The 21229-nt window shown below is 43.6% G+C and overlaps 1 protein-coding gene across 1 annotated transcript in view; it reads left to right on the forward strand.

The window, feature by feature from the left end:
* The window catches only part of LOC115162938 (glutamate receptor ionotropic, kainate 4-like), a 462700-nt gene extending 448438 nt beyond the window's left edge, over positions 1–14262 (forward strand). The window contains exons 14-20 of the mRNA XM_029714471.1: positions 4903–5012; positions 5611–5784; positions 7626–7791; positions 8344–8569; positions 9207–9335; positions 9610–9728; positions 11069–14262. Coding sequence (XP_029570331.1) covers positions 4903–5012; positions 5611–5784; positions 7626–7791; positions 8344–8569; positions 9207–9335; positions 9610–9728; positions 11069–11470 — 1326 coding nt within the window. The 3' untranslated portion in view covers positions 11471–14262. The remainder of the gene's footprint in view (positions 1–4902; positions 5013–5610; positions 5785–7625; positions 7792–8343; positions 8570–9206; positions 9336–9609; positions 9729–11068) is intronic.
* Positions 14263–21229: the final 6967 nt, after the last annotated feature.

Here is a 21229-nt window from a genome sequence, read left to right on the forward strand (position 1 = left end):
CATGCAGGGCATGTGCCCCTGGAAGTAGATGCACTGGGGCCCCAAATGCGTTAGTCTGGCCCTGCCTACTACAGTTTAATCTCTTTCTGTCCATGGTGCACCCCAATAGTGTGTGTGTGTGTGTGTGCACCTGTGTTTTTGTGTGTGCACCTGTGTGTTTGTGTGTGCACCTGTGTGTGTGTGCACCTGTGTGTGTGTGTGCACCTGGGTGTGCACCTGTGTGTGTGTGTGCACCTGTGTGTGTGTGTGTGTGTGTGTGTGTGTGTGTGTGTGTGTGTGTGTGTGTGTGTGTGTGTGTGTGTGCACCTGTGTGTGTGTGCACCTGTGTGTGTGTGTGCACCTGTGTGTTCTTAATCTCTTTTTGATTATCTTGATTAACTGGTTTGTTTTATAAAGTGTTTTGGGAGAGCGCGACAGTCCTCTTTTGATTACCCCACATCCTTCTTCTCTCCATCTTGGAGTATACGCCAAGGCTTTACCACTCCCCCAATCTGTCCACTTGTTTCATCAAACCCCCTTTCTCATCATCCCCCACTTCTATGTTCTGAGGACATCTTTCCACCAATCCCTCCCACCTAGTAGTAGTAGTAAAGACAGAAAGAGACAGAGACAGAGAGAGAATGGAGAAGAGAGGGAAAGAGAGACTATTGAGGGTGCATATGGATATTAGAAACCTAATTAGACCCACTAGATAATTAGGGGTTGGTAGAGAGGGGAACGGAGTCACATTCACGAGCTGCCCCGTGGGAGTGTGGCACTGGGATCCTGATTGAGTGTGCCTGCCCTCCTCCAACCTCGCCTCAACCTCCACCTTCCCCCGCTTCCCCTCTCCTGCGAGAGAGAGCACTGAGGGAATCTGGGACAGCGGCAAATCAGCAGCCCCCCACCCCCGACCTCTCGCCACGTAAACAGAACTCCTCCGCCTCCGTATTCACGGAGACCATAATAGCAGGGATGCGAGTGGCGGACCGCAAATAGGGGACGCATCTCTTAAGGTGGCTGGCGTTTGAAAAAAAGACGCGTTACTCTCCTTCACTCGGTGTGTGGCTGTCGTGCAGTCCCTCCTCCCTCCTAGGTTGAATACGTGGGGAAGGACAATAAAGGGAGGGAAGAGGGATATGATATGCTGGTGAAATCCTTGAACTCACTAAAGGTAAAGACAGTACAGTATGAAGATAGAAATTGCTTCCCCAATAGAAATCCCAGAGGCAATGTCATGGCGACGTTGGCTAGCTGAGCTCCTGCGCAGAACCGCGTCATCGGGTCTAGCGGTCGTACCGTTCCCAACTGTGCATGTGCAGGCAGTCAAATTGAAGGCAACCCTTTGATGAAAAGTTGTTTTTGACAAAAATGAAAACCTATCAGTTTGTCACTTTCACGAGGTTGGCGTAATAACAAGTTCAACTACTTAAGACAATGGCTCGAATCTAGTTTGTGCTAAGGAGGAAGTTTCCACTTCTCAAACCCCAGCCTGGTCTGCTTGGGCTGCTTCACAAGCGTTCCCGGAAGTCTCGTGATGTTGCGCCTCTGGGTTTGGAAACTCTGTGCTAAAGGTCTTATATCCCGCCACTTAACACAAAGTAGAGCCTATGGGAGAGGGGTTTGTATAACGCTTCATTTCCGATTGTTTGGATTGGCTTGTAAAATCAGCATGGGCAATGAGGCAGTTGTCACAACCGGCGCCTCCCGTCTCCTCTCTTCCTCTCCCCCGGTTCTCCATTTGATGGGATGATGATGATAATTGCACTCTGTAAAGCCCATGTCCAATAAAGATCTTCCTATCCAGTCAGATAGCCATACATGCCTGGATACAGTCATGAGTACAGTCAGAGACCTGTTGTACAGTGCAGAGCCCATGGTCGAGTGGTAACAGTCCTGACTTTTGGCACATGATCAGGGAGACCAGGGTTCAATTCCCGCTTTCCCGCAATGTCTAAATTGTAAAAAAAAAAAAAAGAGCCATTACATATTATGAACTGTATAATAAGTCATAGGTGCATATTTGTATATAACAAGTTATAAACCATTATACCCGCAGGCTTCAAGTAAAGTGTTATCAAAAAATGACCTGTTGTGATCGTAGCTGCCTTCGCCAGTCGGGATGCCCACCTTGACTGCAGATCAGTGCAGATGACTGGCACCTCAAAGGGCTTCCTGACAGGCCGAGGGGGCTCTCTCTCCTATTTGAGAAGAAACAAACGTACCATCACAGCTTGCCATCCCTACCTACCCCCCTCCCTCCATCGCCCAGTACACACACACACACACACACACACAGAATAACATTTTACCAACTTAACCCTTTAACTGGCACATGAAGAAAAAAATATCTGAAAAAGTATTGTTCTGCAAAATATGTGTATATAGCCTCAATATAGGCTATTTATGGAGAATTTTTGTTTGCATGACATAAACTTCGATAAATAATGCATCGCAAACATCTCAACCAGCCGGTTGAGTTGCCCAATTAGAGTAAATACATTTTGTATTGGAATTTGCATATACTTTTTCATTTAAATTATATCTGCTTCATTTACTTATAATGGAAGATAGGCCTAGTTAAATGAGGACTGATATCAAATAAGAATCAAGTGTGATACATTTGTGTGTCATAATATGAATATTCAAATGTATGTAAATGAATGTGCAGGCAGTAAATAATTATATGGATGTGAAAGGATTTTTGTATTTGCACAGACAAAGAAATATCAGAACAATATTTCTCTATTGTCCATTATCACTAACTTTGACTTAATAGCATTCCTTTAATGGGCAACTCAACCACCGGATAGAGCATACTTTTCAAGAGTTCTTAAAATTGTAAACATATTAGTAATTGAATCATTCTTAAATGGTGGTTTAAAGGCCAACAACATTTTACAACCTTGTAATTTCCCATTTTATACATAATTAGTACAACAAAATGTGTAGTAAATGAGGGTTTCAGCCATCTTTCAATGGGTGTTAAAGTGAAAACCACATGACCATTTTACTAAATGTCATTGGTTGAGATGATAAAATATGCCAAACAAAATGCATATGTTTCATTTCATTTAAAATTGGTTGTCAAAATGAGCTCCAACGCCCAGTTGAGCTGCATGTTAAAGGGTTTTAACACTGCTGTGCTGAGATGTCTGGAGGGCCACAGGGAATGAGCTACTGTTGAATACAGGACAAGAGGAAAAAAATGCTCAGTGGCTTTACACAAGCAAATAGAATGGTTGGCTGAGCCATACTTGATAGAAATGCCTAGAGAATACAAACATACTACTGTAACACTTTCAAGGTCTAACCTCAAAAAAATACAGTTTGGTCACACAGACCTTCCCTTTTCAGTCCCTTTCACTCTGTACTTGCATTTTTGATTCTCCTAGGCAACTGTTTACATTACATCAGGTGTGCCTGCGTTTTTGTTCTATGTACTGCCGTTACTTCTTGAAAGTTGAGCTCCCTTCATAGTGTTATTGTGCGGTAATGTCTCTCTCCCCCTCCGTCCATCTCTCTCTTTCTATTTCGCTCTCTCTGATCTTTTCCATCTGCAAGTGTTGTGCTTGTTTCCTCAGCATCTGCCCTTCCTTAATGGTCCCTTAGTGGAAACTAAACAGGGAATTAAATAGAGTAGCTCTGTAAACAAAATGCTCGCTTCACTTGGCACCAGATTGGATGACCACAAGACACCTCGTGTCAGCACAACCTTCACCTAGTTACGTTTCGCCGGTATATCCTCGCAGGAGTTGTCACTGCATTGCACCGTTATTGGCATCACCTTTAAATGCACGTCCTGCCTTTGTAACCGAGGTGGTTTGGAACGCCTTTAACTCAGAGGGTTAAGGCAGTCTTGTGGCATGCAGGAGACCTGGGTTTGAACCCTGCGGTCACATCCTCAAAAAAAGAAACACACACACACTACCCTTTCTCGTTTCAAGACTCTCTCCGACACTAGAATGGCCTCTGACCAGTTTGAGTACCGTTACAGAGTCCCCCTATCAGAGAGTACGGTGACGCCGGTACCATAAATGGATAATTTTCACAAGGCAAGCCTCCATCAGTTGGTAGCACCAGGCTCCTCAGACAGGCCATTCCTAATTCTCTCTACTGTAATTAGAAATCTCCAGCTCCACTCCTCTGTTTCTCAATTACACTAATACAGGAGTGATTACAGACACATTAATGAATATCTGACCTCAACCAGGCCTAATTATGGATTCATTCATCATTAACATTTTTAGATGCCCTTAACTCCTTTCCCCTCGCCGCACATGCAATATATTTTGGGGGGAGGGAGCATTTGCGTTGCGTGCATGTTGTATTGCTTATTATCAAGGGGATTGGTGTTTTGGTGAATTGATGGTACATGTTACATTTACTGTAAGTGGTCAAACAGCTTCTTATGACATATTCTTAACACAGTGAGGCCACATTTGATGTCAGATAACCTACATAGCTGTGCTGTTGCCCCTAACAACACCACGTCCGTCCTTACCGTTCTTGTCTTTGATGGACTGTACTGGTTTGGGTTTCTCCATGTCCATTGCAGATAATGTAATTGCCCCTAGCTGGTGCGCTGGACCTCTCACTTTCAACCATGCATTTTCCAGAGCTCTGTTTCAGAGTGGTAATTGGTTTCATTTTGTGGACAATGGCAATCGGTGCTAAATAATTAAGCAACATGAATGAACTCCATATAAAACCCAGGCTGATAATCTCCCAGTAGTAAATCTAGACCTGAGGCATATAGCTCCATGTCTCGGAGTCTCAGTCATAGTAAACACAGGAACGTTCAGTCATAGGGATAAATCTGTAGCAGATATACTGGCTAAGGGTGTATCTGTGTGTATGTAATGTAGCTAACCACCTTACTCTCTCTCTTTCTCTCTCTGTGTGTGTGTGTGTGTGTTGTAGGGGCGCAGACCTGGCTACTTCTCCTTCCTAGACCCTTTCTCCCCTGGGGTGTGGCTCTTCATGCTGCTAGCCTACCTGGCAGTCAGCTGTGTGCTCTTTCTGGTTGCCAGGTGAGTCCACCAACTCCTCTCAGCTCCACATTGACATCTACTGGTGCTTTGGAGGAACTGACATGTCATATGCTGTACAACTACAGTACACACGTTGCCGTGTCCCAATAATCTCTCCTTTTCCCGAATTGTGCAGTTGTTCATGGATTTGATAGGAAATGACTGGTATGTGTAAATTCCCTATAGCCCATGGAGTAGAGAACGAGTGCACACTTCAGTAGGAAGGAGAGATGATTTAGTAGCAGGCAGCAACCCCTTGATATAATAATGTATGTATTTATTGTGTAAAAAGGGATTTTATTTTGGCGCGGTGAAAAAGGGGGTGGGGGGGACACCTTTGTCATTTTGAAAGGCGATGATTTTGAAAGTTGATGGAAGTGGAACCAACTTGATTAAGTGTTGATGTCATGTGCCTGAAAGAAAAATCAGGTACATTTAAAAAAAGCAACAATACAAGAAAACAACCTACCACGGAGAAGTGAAAACACATCACACCACCTCATGGGACTCAAGGTGACTTTGTGCTTCGCTGACTGTTTAAGTTGTTGTATTTCCCCTCTAATGTCTCTACGCTGTGTGCGTGCGTGTGTCTGTTTAGACTCACCCCCTACGAGTGGTACAATCCCCACCCCTGCCTGAAGGGGCGCTGTAACCTCCTCATCAACCAATACTCGCTTGGCAACAGCTTCTGGTTCCCCGTGGGGGGGTTCATGCAGCAGGGGTCCACCATTGCGCCCCGCGCCCTCTCCACGCGCTGCGTCAGTGGAGTATGGTGAGTACAAATGTGTTTTTTTTTTCTCGCATAGTCCTTTCCAGCAGAGTTCCAGCAACTATGGCGGATGCGTAACCAGGCCCATCCAGTACACCTTTGGCTTAGCACAGCTTGGTTTGCCCGCAAATCATACTGCTTGACTTAGACACCTTGACTTTACACATCTGTCTCGATGTAGACCTGAACCGTAACGTTGCTCAGATATATAATTTCCACCACCATGGTGGAAGGTTAACCAGACAGGCTAGCGCAGGTAAGCTCGGCTCAGTTCAGTAGTGTGATAAGGGAAAGATGGGAAAATGTTACTTTGAAGTTCCTGAAGCTGCAGTCGAGAGGTCAAGGCTACAGGCAAAAGGTCAACCTCTAATTAGCAACCACTTATAAACCCTTAAGACAACGCTATGATCATATCATGTATGTGCCCCTGCTCCAATTAGCCTACCATCTGGGCCCTGAATATTTCCTATTTCCTATCCAATTAAGAGTCTGATACTATACTTGATACTGTACCGCTGAGGTAGTCTGTATGTCTGAGTCCATACCTGGTAGTCACTGAGGTAGCCTATGCGCTTGAGTCTGTAGCTGATACTGTACCTCTGAGGTAGTCTGTGTGAGTCGTTCAATGATACATCATTTTGTTTATTAATTCAACCATTTTAAAAAACAAGCACACATAAAACTTGAAAAAGCCATAGATGCACATGAATATAATTAATGGTGTGGTCCTCTTGAGACAAGATGGCTAGACAAGATCAAACACAGTATGGCAGTGAAATAATAAAACAAAAACAGAGAAGAAGAACATCAATCTCATCATTGCAGTTACATCATAAGGGTCATTCATAGTTTTTGACTTTATTTTGAAAGATTATGTGCAGAGGCAACTCATTCCACTGAGGCTCCAATATACAAGAAAGTACCTTTCCCAGCATTACTCCTGAACCTGTATAAGCACACATTAGCAACACCTGATCTGGTGCTGGGATTGTGTGCGACCCTAACATGGGGAAAGTAATCAGTTAGATATCTGGGCGCAGAACCATAAATACTCCTGTAAACCAAACCCAGTCTAATCTGGGACACCCTAGCCTCAACAGGCAGACAGTTGAGTTCCTGAAAGCAGCTCCTGCCTATGTGAGTACGTGGACTCGCCTTCAATACTACCCTGATCAGCTTATTCTGGGCTATCTGGAGCTTCCCCTTCAGAAGCTTAGATAAGCCCCCAAACCAGGAAATACTAGTGTAGTCAAAATGCTATTGAATGAGGGCAGTGGCTAGCACACTCATGGAGTCCTTATCAAGCAGCTTGGACTTTCTAGCCAAACATGTCCGTAGCACTTTACTGGCCATGCTCACACCTCCCAAGCTTCCATCAAGGATGCATCCCAGGTAGCTAACAGAGGTTTTAGTTGGCAGCACCTCACCCCCTAACTCCACTTTGATTTCAGAGGACCTACACAATTTAGGTCTGGACCCAAAAATAATAGTGCAGAGATAGCTTATTATCTCCAAGCCATTTGCTAATGTTAGTAAGCTCTGTGCTAAGAATGCCCTGCAACATAGTTTTACTTTTTATGAGGCACCAAAAGTGTACAGTCATCCACATAAAGGCAAAAACGGCAAGATCAAGCATCTTTCATATCCTTTATATACATTAAAAACCGTAGAGGCCCAAGCATGCTCCCCTGCGGAACGCCACAACTCATTGGGTTTGCCTGAGACAGTGAACCATAAACCTCTACTGTACCTCTGAGGTAGTCTGTGTGAGTCTATAGCTGATACTGTACCACTGAGGTAGTCCCAGTCGGTACGTCTGACTGCTGCTCCCTCTGTCCCTCCAGGTGGGCGTTCACCCTGATCATCATCTCGTCCTACACGGCCAACCTGGCTGCCTTCCTCACTGTCCAGAGGATGGAGGTGCCCATCGAGTCAGTGGACGACCTGGCTGACCAGACGGCCATCGAGTACGGCACTATGCACGGGGGCTCCACCATGACCTTCTTCCAGGTGAAGGGCACGCACACACATACACACACACACACACACACACACACACACACACACACACACACACACACACACACACACACACACACACACACACACACACGGCCCCCTCCACTATAATAGATGACCTGTCACTGATCTTCTCTTAGACCCTGTCACCTCACTGTCTGTCCCCCGCTCCACCTCCACCGACCATGGCTTATCTGTTTCCTGTCTGATTGTCAATATCCTCTTACCCCTGAAGGAAAGCTCAGTGCTGCACCTGAAGAGATAGGCAGTGTGGGTCAGCCGCTGACTTTCCCTTTCAGCCTATGTAGTTGGCCTCAAAGCAGGCTTTCATCTGTCAAAGAGAAAGGGTGGAGACAGAGACAGAGAGAGAAAGACAAAGACCAAAAGGGAGACAGTCAGAGGGGGCTCCTCTCTCTCTCCTTTAGATTCCTACGGGGCCTCTTTTGTGCTCCAGAGCCCAAAGCATGCCCTCAGCCCTCAGATCAGACGAGATCTGACTGTGCTTCTCCCTCTTCTTGTCACATGACCCCCCCCATATCACAGAACTCGCGCTACCAGACGTACCAGCGCATGTGGAACTTCATGCACTCCAAGCAGCCCAGTGTGTTTGTGAAGAGCACGGAGGAGGGCATCGCCCGCGTGGTCAACTCTAACTACGCCTACCTGCTAGAGAGCACCATGAACGAGTACTACCGGCAGCGCAACTGTAACCTCACCCAGATAGGAGGTCTGCTGGACACCAAGGGCTACGGCATCGGCATGCCAGCGGGTAAGTGTGGAGGGAAGATGGGGAGGAGAGAAGGGCATGGAGTAAAAGGAGGGGTGGGTAGGTAGGAGAAGGAGAAGGAGAGAGTACCAATTTTACACATCTCCAACTGGAGCGGGCATTTTTTGGGTGGCAAATTTATGGGTTTTCTCTGCTCACTCTCCTTAGTGCGGTGTTTATGAAAAGGAAATGCTGTCACTACATCACTTTCAAAGCCCATGAACAGTGGAGCGAACTGGAATGAGTGAAATGTATTTTAATCGACTCTTGGTATGGACTGGAGTTTGCTTGAAAAATCTATATTCTATTGTTCAAAGTGAAACCAACAAATGCATTGGTTTTTGTCTTTGAAAAGTGTTTCCCAAACCGGTCCTCGGAAACCCCAGCCATACCACATATCAGTATTTGTTCAATTTGGAGAACACTGTCTTAGTATACCGTGTGGGATATGCAAATCATAGGTCATAGGAAGGTTACGTTTACGCACACACATATAGACTAGCACTTCTTGTAAACTGCACTCATCATAATGCATAAAAACACATGCTACAGGAAACCTCCCAGGAATGAATCTATATGCTCACTCCTTGACGAGATGGTCTTTGCAGGGCTGTGACCCTCTGTACATCTCCCTCCTCAGGGTCAGTGTACCGGGATGAGTTTGACCTTGCCATCCTCAAGCTGCAAGAAGACAACCGTCTAGAGATCTTGAAGAGGAAATGGTGGGATGGTGGCAAGTGTCCAAAGGAGGAGGATCACCGTGCCAAAGGTGCCATTACCCCTCCATCTGTCATTCTCTCTCTCTCTATCCATCCATCCATCCATCCATCCTTCCCCCTTGTCCGCCCCCTCTCATCTTACTCACCCTATTTAGACAGGTGTAGTATCGGGGTCACTGTGATGCTGACTGTGGTGTGTGTGTGTGTGTGTGTGTGTGTGTGTGTGTGTGTGTGTGTGTGTGTGTGTGTGTGTGTGTGTGTGTGTGTGTGTGTGTGTGTGTGTGTGTGTTTGTGACTCTATTTCTCTCTCTCTCTCCCTCTCAGGGCTAGGCATGGAAAACATAGGCGGTATCTTCGTGGTGCTGGTGTGCGGTCTCCTGGTGGCCATCTTTATGGCGGTGCTGGAGTTTATGTGCTTTCTGCGGCAGACGCCCGGAACAGAGGTGAGAGAGGGCTATTTTACCTGCATCTGCTTTGTCTCCCTCTCCCCGCCCTGATGCTCTCTTCTCCCAGACCCAGCTCAACTCCAGGAGCAGCAATCCCCACAAGCCCACTATGCTTCCTCACACATGGGGAAACACACAGCTTCCTATCCCTGCCACCCCTTGCCGAGTGGGCGCCATTGCCTTTATTTGCCTCCGAGACCTTACAGCACAAAGCCAAAGATAATACCTGACATAGGGTATCTAACTATCTATCTACAGGCCTTTAGGTAATAGACTTCAGCTGTCTCCACCGGTAGTGAATGTGGCTTCAAATGCCGTGCTTTTATTCTTGAACAACCTAAAATCAGCCCCCTTTGAATTAACATTTGAATGAGACGTAGTTTCGTGGTTTGACATTTATTTTATTTCCGTTTCTGCAGTAATTTGCTGTCATGTTTTTCTTTATGAAATATGATTGTGTTTTCAGTTGGATTTGTTCCCGATACAACACTGTGATAAAAAAAAATAATAATCTAAATAAACCAGCATGTTTACAGAAAAGCCTATGCCACCTGACTTATTTTGGGGGGAACTAGGAAACAATCAAGTGTGTGTGTGTGTGTGTGTGTGTGTGTGTGTGTGTGTGTGTGTGTGTGTGTGTGTGTGTGTGTGTGTGTGTGTGTGTGTGTGTGTGTGTGTGTGTGTGTGTGTCTGTGTCTGTGTCTGTGTACAAGCTGTCTATTTATCTAATTGCTTATTTGGATTGACTTATTTGATTTTTGTCAGTTGGCATGGCTCATAGCCCACACAGTGCCTCTGTAAGTGTTTCCCTTCTATTACACAGTACAAAGGGAGATGCCATGGGCCAACACAGTTAGAAAGCTGTACTGTGTGACTACATCTCTGTTCTATCCTCACAGAGAGGAGACAGGCACACTAGCACACACAGATACAGTAACACCCATTTAATGCAGCTTGGGCAATTAGTCTTATGTCATAGAGATGACAATGGCTAAATTTACAATGTAACCAATATTTCACAATCATTTCCTATAATATATAAGAATGTTAAACAATCTAGTGGAAATATATAAATATTTAACCATCTAGTACTGTATACAATGTTGTACAGTTGTCTGTTTTTCTTTGAAGACCCTAGGTTGTTGTTATATTTTCTCAACAAACTACGTCTTCAGTTCCTTTTGTTAGATATTGTCACATTTAAATGTCCATTACATCCTATTCTATCTTATTTGTGTAGCTGTTGTCTGTCCGTCAGTCTCTGATCTTGCAGTGTGTCAGTGAGATCACCCGGTCTCTCTCTCTCTCTTCCCTCTCTCTCCCTGTGTGTGTTGCAGCTGTCGGTGTGTGAGGAGATGCTACGGGAGCTCCAGGGGATCGTCCTGTGCCGGGACAGCCTACAGCTGAGGCGTCGGCGGGGGACGACCATGCTCCGTCCTCGCTCCCTGCCTCTGGAAGAGCGCCGGGCGAGGGCCGCCGCCGTCAGCCTGAGCAATGGCAAGTTGTGTGGCGCTGCCGCCGGCCTGCCCCTCTCTGAGCCCCTCTCCCACAGACTGGCGCAGGAGGCGGCTTTGGTGGCGCGTGGCTGCAGCCACATCCGCATCTGCCCCGAGTGCAGGCGCTTCCAGGGGCTGCGCGCCATGCGTCCCGGGGGAGGCCCCAGCCACGGCGCCTCGCCCACCCATAGCGAGGAGAGCATAGAGTGGGAGAAAACGACCAACAGCAGCGAACCCGAATAACAATGTCCCCCCCCCCCCCCCTTGACCTGGACAACCCTTTTACCTACCTAGACCACCACACACCCACTGTACTACTGTACCCAGTAGGCACGTCTCCACAGGGGCAACAGAGGGCATCATGGGAAGGTCATGTGGTACTATGACAGGAGCTGCCTTGGTCCTGGTGTATTTGATTTGGGAGGACGGCGGCTGGGGCGTTGGCTTTGGCTGTGGAAATTTTGGGCACGTCCCCCCTGGAAGGGATCTTTGAGTTGAGTGGAGCTCTGGAATGATGCCCTGGGCTTAGTGATGGAACTCCCGTTGTACTTGTCCATAGAGACTACCAGAGGAAGTCCGTCAGAGGGGACACGACCTCTCTGTATGGGCTGTCTGTCTCGAAGGCCCTATGCCCTGTCTAGGATGTGAAGGACACAGGTTACGGGGCATTTGTACTATGCAGTATTTTCTGTCACTCGTGCTAATTGTTGATTTGTTTATAAATTATTTGTCCTTTTGTTGTGTTCTTGATATTGACCATATTGTTACTATTCTATTGTTCTCTGAGACGATACCATTTTTTATTTTCTCGAGAACTGTGGACATTCTTGCCTTTTCAGAGCTAAAAACAGAGAACACATAGAAAAAGACTTCCAATTCAGCATCATTCTTTGAAAGTGCCGACAAAAAAAAGAGCATATTGAGCGATGGAAAAGCACCACGGCCTTGAGACGACGACAAAGAGAACTGAACATAAAAACAAACGCAATGACTTGGTTTATAATAGTGACTATATTCTATATGAAAATATGTTTTAAACATATTTCTGAAAGGCAGCAGCTCATGTCAGCAGGTGTGATGCTGATGATGGGAGGGGAGAGTGAGTTTCCCGTTCAAACAATTTGCCCAGAGACACAAAGAACCCCAAGGTAATCAGAAATAGTCCTCATTCGTTCCCTTTGCGCATGTGTGGGCCCTGTCTCTTGATATTGCCCCCAGATCACAAGTCATAAACAATACTAGGAACCACAACATACCACCATTTTGAGTTTCTTTCCATTGTCCACTGTGGTATACAGTATCATATGAATCCCATATACTATAAGAAATTGGTATTGGTTCGCTATTTCCAATTTGTGCTCTCCATTCCCTCTGTTCAACTCACTCTCTTTGTCATCGTGCTGCGCCATTGCCTCGACATGACTCAGACACAATCTCTGCGGCATGCACTACACACTCATGCACACGCACAGAAACGCACACACTCACACATGAAGGCACACAGGCATGTGCACACACACACAGACACAATACACACAAACATTACATGCAGGCAATGCAGATAATCACACTGCAGAGGTAGTCATACTGAGATGGTGGCATTGGGGAAGAATTCAACACATTCCAGAACAAATTAAAACTCCCAGTAAATGTTTTTACAGGAATTTTACTTTGATTTATTAAAGACTCCCAAAATGAAACATTGTCTGATGTTTTCATAAGTCTGAGGGGTTTGAAGTCTTTTATGTGACATTTATTCCTGTATCACCATTTTGTAAATTCCGCAATATCATTTCGAAAAATGATATGGTGCCAATTATTCCGATTAATTTAGGATATAGGACTGCAGCTTTCCCAATGATAACAAACCTCAATTTTGGGGTGAGCCATCCCTCTAGACCGTATTCATTTGGCACCAAACGGAACAAAAAGGACTGAAACAGGGAGGGCCTACTTGAACTTGTCCAATAAGAAACAATCATTTTAATTTTACTTTGCAATTTTTTTAAGCGTTTTCCATCACATGCCTTAATGAATACACTCCTTGTAATGAAATGAAGGCCATCCCTGTCTAGATTGGATTTGTGGAGCAAAGCTGCACTTTCTCCATGTGTTCATTCAAGTTGATTTAGTCAATGTACCATATCGCAAATTCATTGATTGTAGCATGTAATGTTACTAATTTTCCTTTAGGAAGTTGGATGTTTTATACGTTGCTGGTGGTGTCCTTGGGATTCATTGTTTTGGCTGTGCTTTTCTACTAAATTGACTAAAATGAGTGGGAGAAAGTGAACAACTGTGGTCTGTCTGTCAACATTAGGCTTTGATGGATCCGCCTCCTTGACGATGCCCAAGGGGTCTGCCACTCATATGTCAAGTGTGCCTGAAACCAGGCCATCTTGACAAAGTATTAGTTTGGAGGTTTTCCAGGTATGTCAGGTTCATTTGTATTTGTCACGTCCAATCTAAAACCTGGACCTTAAATCTGAAGGGGCTCTTTCAACATTTGAATTAAATCCACTATTAAGTTGATTTCATTCATCTCTAAAATTGCTTTTCAAGGCATCTATACAAAGTGCCAGTCAAACACCGAATTTCCGCACAGGATATGCATTCTCCTGCCTTAGTGTACTTGGTTGAAGGTGTATGACCTAGGCCATGCATTTTTACAATGATGTTAATGAAACGGCTGAGCAGATAGCTTAGTTTGGGTCAATGAGGGTCTGAGACTGTAGAAGGAACTGTTGTCTATTTTCATAATGCCTTAATCTATATCCCTTGCGCCAGCAGGCCACAAATGCAAAAGATCCCTTAAGAACAGTGGTATTCAAACTTTTTCAGTGGGGCACAAATTTTTTTACACCAGAATTTCTGGGGACACCATTTTCTTCCTAAGAATTTCTTGCGACCCCACCTCAAATATAATGGCACAACCTTAAAATCATTTTGTTTTTCACATCAACAATAAACCATCAATTCATTGCATTTTCCTCGTATACATGTTTTAAAGAAACCAATAAATACATTTACTCAAATTATATTTTCTAATTATCTTTCTCAGAAACATTTTAATGTTGTTCCATACAATAATCTGTACTCATAATGTTTTGTTCCTAATATACATCTATACACTGATTGAGTGTAAAAAACATTAGGAACACCTGCTCTTTCCATGACATAGAATGACCAGGTGAATCCAGGTGAAAGCTATGATCCCTTATTGATGTCACTTGTTAAATCCACTTCAGTCAGTGTAGATGAAGGGGAGGAGACAGGTTAAAGAACAATTTTTAAACATTGAGACATGGATTGTGTATGTGTGACATTCAGAGAGTGAATGGGCAAGACTACCATACCCCATTCAAGTGCCTTTAAATGGGGTATGGTAGTAGGTTCCAGGCGCACCGGTTAGTGTTTTAAGAACTGCAACGCTGCTGGGTTTTTGGCGCTCAACAGTTTCCCGTGTGTATCTAGAATGGTCCACCACCCAAAGGACATCCAGCCAACTTAACACAACTGTGGGAAGTATTGGAGTCAACATGGGCCAGCATCCCTGTGAAACGCTTTCGACACCTTGTAGAGTCCATGCCCTGACAAATTGAGGCTGTTTTAAGGGCAAAAGGGATTGCAGCTCAATATTGGGAAGGTGGTGTTAATGTTTTGTACACTCAGTGTGTGTATATATATATAGTATACATATATATATATATATATATATATATCTATTATGTTTTGTTTTGTACATTTTGCCGACCCCACTGCAGCCTAGCTTTGAATACCACTTTTTAAGAACGTTCTCTCGCTTCAATACTAGAAAATTGCTAGTGAATTCCTTTAGTAGCCAATGCCACCACATTCAACAAATATGAGGTTCATATTCCTCATTAAAAGTCCCTCAATTACACCATATATGGTGTTGCAACTTAACAATTCCTTTACTTGTGGTATGCACAGCCATACTTTTCCTTGGTTTGATTTTACAAATACACTTGGGATCATCATGTGTTTTCAAAGGATTCGATTTCTTCTCATGTCTGTTCATTTTAACACTGGAGACCAGTCCGACATGTTTCCATACAATGTGAATACCCGTAAATACATTTGGTTTTATGCTCTACGAGAGGTTTTACCCTGTGAGTGAAGTCGTCCTGGTTTTGCTGTGTGACTATTCTCTGAGAGGCGTTTGCTGTACAGTGTGTTTGTTTTTGAGCTCCTAAGGATACAGAGAGAGGGCGTAAAGAATAAGCTGTACAGCGCTCATTGTTATATCATACAGAGGCTATAGTGTTAATCCTCTTATGGAACTTTATTGTCATAGGTGTGTGAATTCAGAATGCTCAACAAGGGTTTCCCAGTGGAGGTTCCAGGGGCTCTTAATTTCTACAAGCCCTCACCTTAACCAGTATCCACAAATGAAATTGAACTTGTGTGAACACACACATCCACATACAAGCACCCACATACTGCACACACGTCTACAGGCATGATGAATAATGATACATGCAAACATTCAATCTGCAGGTTTTCTATAAGGAGATTGTATGTAGTGGCTAGGTCACAGAGGTTGCATACAAAATGGTACCCTTTCGCTAGTCCCTGCTCTGGACAAAAGAAGTGTGCGCTATATAGGGAATAGGGTGCCGTTTGGGACAAACACTGAGACAACGTGGGGTCAGCTGGATGAACTCCCGAGTTTAGGGAATGGATAGTGGGATTCTGTGCGCCCAACTTTTATGCATCGAAAACATTTACAGACGTTCAATCAAGCGTAGTTGGAATAAGATTGCCAATTACCTTGAAGGCTAAAGGGAGTTGAATTGGAATGAAGAGGAATCGTCACGTAGAAGAAGCACTCTGAGACTTTCACTGGGAGACCCTGAGTAGGATGGCAGGATTTGGCTGCTATATTTTATATGCTTTATTTTCTTATGTTGTCATTTTTATTCCAATATAAATACATTTCTTAAAACATAAATCGCCGATCTGAGGGTGTCCTGTTTGTCCTATTGTCTATATTCAACGTTGTAAGGCCATGCAAAATGTTAACACGTATGGTGAACAATATGTACAGTTAAATAGGCAGGTATCCTAACAGTTAGAGGGGCGAGCCAGCAGCCGGAGGGTTGTGAGATTGAATCCCGGGTCCGACAGGACAAATCTGGCGGAAAGTGAGCTGGCAACAGAAGGGTTGCTGGTATCAAATCATAGATGACATTGCCTGCCTCTGTGCCTTTGAGCAAGGCACTTAACCCACCACAACACAGTGTTGCAGCCCCCGCACCTCTCCAAAACCTGTATATGTATATATGTATGTCTTTCGGAGGGGTTGGGTTAAAAGAGGAAGTCAAATTTAAGTTGGACATTGTGTGCACTTGACCAATAAAGTGATTTTGAGATCTTGATCTTAATTGCATTTTCCAAGTCTGACAAGGTAAAGCCTGGGCCCCTATTCACAAAGCGAATAGTAGTTCTAATCTAGGATCAGATATAATCTTGTTAATTATGATCTAAAAGACAAAGGAAAGATTCTACAAATGAAATGTTACAACAAAAGGGATACGATGCTTCTTACTTGACTTAAAAAAAGGTTCAATAAAAATAAAGAAATAAACTCAAGCTTCTCAAGTACAAGCCTACACTAAATAGTGTGGGACATATACAGATCTCTTCCTTAAAGCTAATGAAATTAGGTTCACAACTAGGGTTGCAAAGGGAGGAAATATTACTGGAAACTTTCAAAGTTTTCCAGTAAACTACCAGAATTTTGGTATCATTCAAGAATTGTATGTAATCTATCACAAAACACCTAGTGGCCCTTTCAGGTACTTCAGATTATCACAGTTGTCTGTAATTATCTCTGGCCCTTCTCTCTGGCTTTATCACATGTAAAATATATGAAATAATTCAATAAGATGATTTTAAAATAAAACATAGAATGATGTAGCTGTAAAACATTATCCTAAATATAAACCATCAATTTATTGAATACTTTTGGTGTTTATTTAATATGAAAGTTTCAGCGTAAATAAATAGTGCCAGTCAAAAGTTTGGACTCACCTACTCAAAATAAGAATTTGTTCTTAACTGACTTGCCTAGTTAAATAAAGGTAAAATAAAACAAAATTCAAGGGTTTTTCTTTATTTTTTTAGTATTTTCTATATTGTAGAATAATAGTGAAGATATCAAAACTATGAAATAACACATATGGCATCATGTAGTAACCAAAAAAGTGTTAAACAAATCAAAATATATTTGAGATTCTTCAGAGTAGCCACCCTTTGCCTTGATGACAGCTTTCCACACTCTTGGCATTCTCTCAACCAGCTTCATGAGGTAGTCACCTGGAATTAATAGCTGTGCCTTGTTAGAAGTTCATTTGTGGAATTTCTTTCCTTCTTAAGGCTACTTTGAAGAATCTCAAATATAAAATATATGTTGATTTGTTTAACACGTTTTTGATTACTACAGTCATGGCCAAAAGTTTTGAGAATGACACAAATATTAATTTCCACAAAGTTTGCTGCTTCAGTATCTTTAGATATTTTTGTCAGATGTTACTATGGAATACTGAAGTATAATTACAAGCATTTCATGAAGTTGATGCAAAGAGTCAATATTTGCAGTGTTGACCCTTCTTTTTCAAGACCTTTGCAATCCGCCCTGGCATGCTGTCAATTAACTTCTGGGCCACATCCTGACTGATGGCAGCCCATTCTTGCATAATCAATGCTTGGAGTTTGTCAGAATTTGTGGGGTTTTGTTTGTCCACACGCCTCTTGAGGATTGACCACAAGTTCTCAATGGGATTAAGGTCTGGGAAGTTTCCTGGCCATTGACCCAAAATATTAATGTTTTGTTCCCCGAGCCACTTAGTTATCACTTTTGCCTTATGGTAAGGTGCTCCATCATGCTGGAAAAGGCATTGTTCATCACCAAACTGTTCCTGGATGGTTGGGAGAAGTTGCTCTCGAAGGATGTGTTGTTACCATTCTTTATTCATAGCTATGTTCTTAGGCAAAAGTTTGAGTGAGCCCACTCCCTTGGCTGAGAAGCAACCCCATACATGAATTAGGATGCTTTACTGGTGGCATGACACAGGACTGATGGTAGCACTCACCTTCTCTTTTTTCTGGATGCCCCAAACAATCGGAAAGGGGATTCATCAGAGAAAATGACTTTACCCCAGTCCTCAGTAGTCCAATCCCTGTACCTTTTGCAGAATATCAGTCTGTCCCTGATGTTTTTCCTGGAGAGAAGTGGCTTCTTTGCTGCCCTTCTTGACACCAGGCCATCCTCCAAAAGTCTTCGCCTCACTGTGCGTGCAGATGCACTCACACCTGCCTGCTGCCATTCCTGAGCAAGCTCTGTACTGGTGGTGCCCCGATCCTGCAGCTGAATCAACTTTAGGAGACGGTCCTGGCGCTTGCAGGACTTTCTTGGGCACCCTGAAGCCTTCTTCACAACAATTGAACAGCTCTCCTTGAAGTTCTTGATGATCTGATAAATGGTTGATTTAGGTGCAATCTTACTGGCAGCAATATCCTTGCCTGTGAAGCCCTTTTTGTGCAAAGCAATGATGATGGCACGTGTTTCCTTGCAGGTAACCATGATTGACAGAGGAAGAACAATGATTCCAAGCACCACCCTCCTTTTGAAGCTTCCAGTCTGTTATTCGAACTCAATCAGCATGACAGAGTGATCTCCAGCCTTGTGCTCGTCAACACTCACACCTGTGTTAACGAGAGAATCACTGACATGATGTCAGCTGGTCCTTTTGTGGCAGGGCTGAAATGCAGTGGAAATGTTTTTGGGGGATTCAGTTCATTTGCATGGAAAAGAGGGACTTTGCAATTAATTGCAATTCATCTGATCACTCTTTATAACATTTTGGAGTATATGCAAATTGCCATCATACAAACTGAGGCAGCAGACTTTGTGAAAATTAATATTTGTGTCATTCTCAAAACTTTTGGCCACGACTGTACATGATTCCATTTGTGTTATTTCATAGTGTTGATGTCTTCACTATTATTCTAGAATGTAGAAAATAGTAAAAATAAAGAAAAACCCTTGAATCACTAGGTGTGTCCAATCTTTTGACTGGTACTGTATGTCAATATGTATTTGTTGTAAATTTTTTGGCGTCAAACTGGTGGCTGTTGTGAAAAAAGTCAATAGTTGGATGAGTTGCAGAGGTAATTGAAAATAATGCCATTGTTGATTAGAAGCTTTTTTCATTAATTAGGCTATTTTCCCTTGAACCATATGGTCTATCTACTAGAACTCATGGACATTATGGACACAGATATATAAATAATACTGTATATGGATTCAAGTTATTCAAGTGTAATTGACCAAAGTTACGATATATTGCCATACATTTTCTGTTAATTACCCAAATTACTAAAGATTTGCAACCCTATTCACAACTCAATCTGTCTGCATTTCCTCAATGGGGTTTTGTCTATCTCCATCTCGATCCATGACTGCAGAGCTGACACCTCAGACCTGGCTACAACTTCATTATATTGTTACCCAACCCCAGTTCTCTCTCTCCTTTTCTCTCTTCATGCAGATGCCTCTCTAGACAAGGGCCTGTATTCATAAGACGTCTCAGAGTAGGAGTGCTGGTCTAGGATCAGGGCCCCCCTCTCCATGTAGTCTTATTCATTATGATCTAAAAGGCAAATCTGATCCTAGATCAGCACCCATACTCTGATACAGTGTATGAAGACTGGCTCAAATCCCCATTTGCACTAAAGTTGGCATTGCATAGCCTGCCAACGCGTCACCTCCTGTGTGCCGTGTTGAGCTCTGCTTGTGGTGAGATAGACTTCTCATCCCCTGCGATCTCGCTGCTAGCACAACATAAATAAAGCAGATCACCATCCAGCAGCCTCGGAGATGCAGGAATTTATCAAATGGATGCAAACTTAAGGCCTGCAGTCCGTGTGTGACTCCCCTGGCGTTCTGATTTGAATGAGGCAACATAATTCTCTCTAGATAGGATGGGGATGATACTGGGTTTTGCCCAAAAACTCAATACTGTTTCCTGTAATGAAGATTCTATGGCTCATAGTCTTTTTAAATGTTGTATTTATTTTATTTATTTCACCTTTATTTAACCAGGTAGGTCAATTGAGAACGAGTTCTCATTTACATCTGCGACCTGGCCAAGATAAAGCAAAGCAGTGTGACAAAAACAACAACACAGAGTTACACATAAACAAACGTACAGTCAATAACACAATAGAAAAATCTATGTACAGTGTGTGCAAATGTAGAAGAGTAGGGAGGTAAGGCAATAAATAGGCCATGTAGGCGAAATAATTACAATTTACCATTAACACTGGAGTGATAGATGTGCAGATGATGATGTGCAAGTAGAGATACTGGGGGTGCAAAAGAGCAAGATGATAAGTAACAATACGGGGATGAGGTAGTTGGGTGTGCTATTTACAGATTGGCTGGGTACAGGTACAGTGATCGGTGAGCTGCTCTGACAGCTGATGCTTAAAGTTAGAAAGGCAGATATAAGACTACAGCTTCAGTGATTTTTGCAATTCATTCCAGTCATTGGCAGCAAAGAACTGGAAGGAAAGGCAGCCAAAGGAAGTGTTGGCTTTGGGGGTGACCAGTGAGATATACCTGCTGGAGCGCGTGCTACGAGTGGGTGCTGCTATGGTGACCAGTGAGCTGAGATAAGGTGGGGCTTTACCTAACAGACTTATAGATGACCTGGTGCCAGTGGGTTTGGTGACGAATATGTAGTGAGGGCCAGCCAACGAGAGCATACAGGTCGCAGTGGTGGGTAGTATATGGGGCTTGGTTGACACCCCTGATGGCACTGTGATAGACTTCATCCAATTTGCTCAGTAGAGTGTCGGAGGCTGTTTTGTAAATGATATCGCCGAAGTCAAGGATCAGTAGGATAGTCAGTTTTACGAGGGTATGCTTGGCAGGATTAGTGAAGGAGGCTTTGTTGTGAAATAGGAAGCCGA

The sequence above is a fragment of the Salmo trutta genome, chromosome 26 (assembly GCF_901001165.1).
Source record: "Salmo trutta chromosome 26, fSalTru1.1, whole genome shotgun sequence".
In the NCBI taxonomy this organism is placed as follows: domain Eukaryota; kingdom Metazoa; phylum Chordata; class Actinopteri; order Salmoniformes; family Salmonidae; genus Salmo; species Salmo trutta.